Genomic DNA, 4,556 nt, shown 5'->3' on the forward strand with positions numbered 1-4,556 from the left:
TGAGGATAGTCCGTGGATTGGTGGTCCGAGGGCACCTCTTCCTGCAGGGCCAGCCCTGGAAGACCATGGCGTTGTCCCACATCCATGGCTGGCACTGCCCCGCCCGCCTTGGGCAGCCTGTCTCCACACCACGTCTGACCTCCCCTCCGCCACCCTGCCTTCCCAGCTCGTCCCATGGGTCCGCCAGTGGGGGACTAAGCCACGCTGAGGGTTTTTGAGATCTGCCCCCAATGGTCGGATCACCCAGAGCATTCGAGCACACCAGCTCTCCCAGAGGTGGTCTGTACAGGAGAACCCAACTCTGCTGCAGCCCAGGGTGTCATCCAGGCGGTAACCCGGGCTCCCTTAGTCACAGTCCTGCTCTGTGTCCACGGCTCCCACATGGGTGAGCGCACCAGGGCAGGTGCCACAGTGAGGGACGCCGGGCACTGTGACGTTTATTTTCACCCCAGGGCCACTGTCCCCAGAAGCACGCCTGGAGACAAGATGCTGTAATATAAAAATAGACGTTCACGGGTCAGCAGGCGCACAGTGATTAAGACGCCCAACTCCCCCGTGGCCAGCTGCTGTTTGGGTTCTGGACTCGGTGGTTTGAGACTCATGCCAGGCACATGTGCACGTGTGCCCAAAATCCTAAGAGAAAAATGGAGGAGAAGGGACTGCAGCGTGGCCATCCCCCTGGGGGGTGATTTCTCACTTTCTGTCTCTCTGTCTCTGTCTCTCCAGTGAGCACCTCACAACAAAAAATCTCAACAACAACAGAAAAATTCCTAATAGAGAGTCGCAGAGTTTTAACACTCTCAGTGTCTCCTCCCGGTCACGTTCACACAGCTAGCCCGTGGAACGCATTCTGAGCTGCTCGTTCCGGACGCCTCATCCAAAGCGTTGCTCAGTCAGCCCAGGTCGGGAAACATCCCCAGAGTAAGGTGCTCCCTACCGAGGTTGAGGTCAAGGTCAGGAGGAAGGCTCAGATGCCCAGGGGAGGGCAGTGACCACCCTGAGCCCCAATGAGGTTACCCAGCCAGCCAGGGTCAGAGACTCAGACAGGCTGAGTCAGGCCCAGAAGGCCCAGCGGCTAAGCCTCTGCTGTTCCTGTGGAGACTGGACAGTCCCACAGCACGAGGCAAATACCACCTCCTCCACCAGCTTCCAGCAGAGGGAAGGCCGGCGGCCGTCCAGCGAGCTCCGTGGCCTCCCTGCCTAGTGGGCCGGCAGGCGGGCAAACGCTGGTGGCCCTGGCGGTCAGTACCTGCTGCTCGAGCAGCACCTGCTCGAGGTAGACAGCCTTGTCTTCCCGAGAGACCACAGCGTGACTTGGAGCCCTGGCCAGGTGGCAGCTCGCAGCCTCCGTCACCGGCTTGCGGGTCCCATCGAGACACAGCAGTTCAAAGTCCTCCAGCTTCAAGTCCTTCGCCCACTCTTCAGGGTTATTTCCTGGGGACAGAGAGGAGGCAGCGTCAGCTCCAGCCGCCCTGCCTTTCCTGGGTGGGTGTGACCCTCAAAGTGTGTCCCCAGGAGCTGTGGTGTGAGGGGGAGAGAAGGGGCTTTGTCCTGCACCAGCTGTACGAACTTCAAATCCTCTAGACACCAGAGCTGTGTCCCCGGGTCGTACTCTTCAACAGGAAACGGGAGCGACTCGGGCCAGCAGGTGGGTGGTTCAGGTGCTGGATCCCACAGAGGAAGCTCCACGCACAGTTCAGTCTAGGCCCGGCAGATTGAGAAACACACTGAGCGTGCGTGTGTGTGTGTGTGTGTGTGTGTGCATGCCAATCTAAAATCCCAAGAGGAGAATGAAGGAGAAGGAATATGCCGGCCATCCTCCCAGGGGGTGATACCTCACTCCCCCTCTCTCTGTCTCTGTCTCCAACAAGTGCACATTCATGCTCTATAGCAAAGATCTAGAACAATCACATAAAAAAGATAAGGAAGAAAGGGGAATGCTGTCCTGGCCCCATCGCAACGTGGACGAGCCTGGAAAGCATGCTGCTGGGTGACCAGGACACGTGTAGGTGACCACGGCGGGCAGATCTGTGGAGACAGACGGCTCCAGACTGAGGGGGGTGCTGACGGGCTGGGCGGGCCCAGGGCTGACCATGCCAGAGACCCCAGCCTCTCTGAGTGAGCTGGGGCGCGCTGAGGTGCTCGCGGCGGACGGGGCGGGCGGGGGAGGTGTGCGCCTGTGAGTTACATCTCAACAAAGCTGTTAGAAGTTCCTCTTTAATTTAAAACCAACAAATAAAACCCTCCACCTACATCATATTCTCCAGTGAGTTCCAAAAAAAAGAAGAAGAAGAAAGAAAGAAAGAAAAAGAAAAGAAAAGAAAACTGGTTTAGGTTTCAGGAGAAAGTGTTCTCTGCTTCCTTCCATACTCGAATACTCTTACTTGTAACCAGAGAAAGGCAGGATAAGCCCTGCCTATGGGCTTATCAAGTATATTTAGCCAATTCCAATACAATGCAGTTGGACAGGAGCAGAAGGCCCTGACATCGAACTTGCATCCACCTAGCCCTGGAAGCACCTCGCCTGAGGGCCGCAGACCTAAACGGGCGGAGGGCGTGTCGGCGTGCTGCCCACACGGAGCCCTGCCCAGGCCCGCCGGCCTCTCATCCCACCGCTCCCCGTAAGAAGTCAGCCCGTCCACGGTCTCCACTACTGAGACCATGCCAGATGCACAAGGAGGGCTTATCCCCCTCCAGAGAGGATGACGAGGCAGGGGAGGGAGAAGCTGCAGCGTCTGGAGGGCAGCTGATGGGGGCGGCAGGGGGCGAGGCTGCTGGTGCCCAGGGAAGGAAATGGCAGGTCCTCTGCTGAGGCTGAGGGCTGAGCAGGCTGGCGGCCTGAGCAGAGACGCGCTCGGGAAGGCAGGAAATGGCAGAGGAGTCTCTAACTCGGTCCTGTTTTAAAGCACCTTTCTATCCGTGTGCTGGGAGACCGCTTCTTGCTCACCCCGGCAGAAGAGTGACGGTTTATTCCCTGGGGAGGCTGAACCTGAATGAATCTCTGGACTAGAGAGTCAAGCACAGCTGAGAGCAGAGGTTCGGCTCTGAAAACAGAGTGGACAAGTAAGAGTATAACCTGGGGGCAGCAGGTGCGTGGTGGTTAGAGCACTGGGCTGCCACATGGCCGGCAGTGGTCTGAGCTCCAGACCTGGTGGCTTAATTTCTCACTTCCTCTCCCCTCCCTATCTCTCTCTGGTGAGTGCATGTGCCCTATACCAAAATTTAAAAAATAATTTAAAAATTAAATAATTCTTTAAAAACAAAACAAATCAAAAAAACCCTATAACCTAGAAGGTGAAAGCACAGCCCCCTCCCCTATGCATATTCTAGAAGGCTGGATCCAGGGCATGCCTTCAGAGAAGCAGACATTAGGATTCTTTCTCTGGGGAATCAGGTTAAAAGAAAAATACCTATTGCTTCTTATATTCGGGGAAATATAAAGTGTTCAAACGCTGGCTGGTAGATTGTCTTCCATCATCTGCATCCACCTGTGGTTTCTGCCCTCACTTGCCCCAAGTAGATTCCAGACCCAGGGTTCACACTGGGCTGAATGAAGGTCACTACTGCCTTTTTAAAAAGGAGAATGTATTTGCATACGTTCAGTTTTCTCTCTTGTCCACACTCAATTTCCCACAGGTATGCACACCTTGGTACACGCAGACAGTGTGTCTCTGTGGTCTAGACAAAGCCAGGGCGGCGTCTGCTACTCAATGTGGCTGGAGTGTGTGCACATGCGTGCATGTGTGTGTGTGTGTGAGAGCATGTGTGTGTGCACACGTGTGTTAGAAATGTGGTTTGAAAATCAATGAAATACCCACAAATATTACCATGCTTCCTACTGAGATGAAGAATTTTGGAATTCTTGGGCCAGCAGGTGGGTAAGGTGCTGGACTCCCACATGGCCAACCATGATTTGAGACCCGGACCTGGCAGCTTAGAAGTCATGCGAGGTACATGTGCATGCATGTCTAACATCCTGGGAGAATGGAGGAGAAGGAACTGCAGTGTGGCCATCCCCCATCGGGGCTGATTTCTCACTTTCCCTCTCGCTGTCTCTGTTTCTCTCTGGTGAGCATATGCACTCTATGACAAAAACCTTAAAAAATAAATAAATAAAATCAAAAAGAATTTTTGAATTATTTTAACCAAAACCTGGAAAATAACATAACACCTTCCTGGTTGCAAATCTGAATACTGAGCTGCTGTGATGCCAAAGGTTGTCTTGAAGAACAGAGAGAAGCACGCCACCTACCGTTGGTGTTCTGCAAGACAGTGACATCTTTCAGGAATGCAACTTCTCCAGCCTTCTCAGCCAGGCACCTAGAATGTTCCAGGAAATAAACACATCACTAGAGAAAAGAAACCACTGGCATTTCATAAATATTTATAATACACATTCTGAAAACAGAAACACAGAAGTAAACATGTAAAAGATAAAAATATGTATTTCCAGGAGTTGGTTTACAATGACAGATTGAACACATCTGTGTATATTTCCGCCTTCCAAAATCTCAATAAGGTCAATGAGATTTTTTTTAAAAAACCACAAAACCATC

At 53.1% G+C, this 4,556-nt stretch overlaps 1 protein-coding gene across 1 annotated transcript in view; it reads right to left on the reverse strand.

Moving 5' to 3' along the window:
- LTF (lactotransferrin) overlaps nucleotides 1–4,556 on the reverse strand; it is a gene marked incomplete in the record, with an annotated part of 24,188 nt that overhangs the window by 3,088 nt on the left and 16,544 nt on the right. Inside the window, 2 exon segments of the mRNA XM_014584871.2 lie at nucleotides 1,250–1,434; nucleotides 4,253–4,320. Of these exon segments, the coding sequence (XP_014440357.1) occupies nucleotides 1,250–1,434; nucleotides 4,253–4,320 (253 nt within the window).

Source organism: Tupaia chinensis, unplaced genomic scaffold (assembly GCF_000334495.1).
Source record: "Tupaia chinensis unplaced genomic scaffold, TupChi_1.0 Scaffold148065_1, whole genome shotgun sequence".
Lineage (NCBI taxonomy): Eukaryota > Metazoa > Chordata > Mammalia > Scandentia > Tupaiidae > Tupaia > Tupaia belangeri.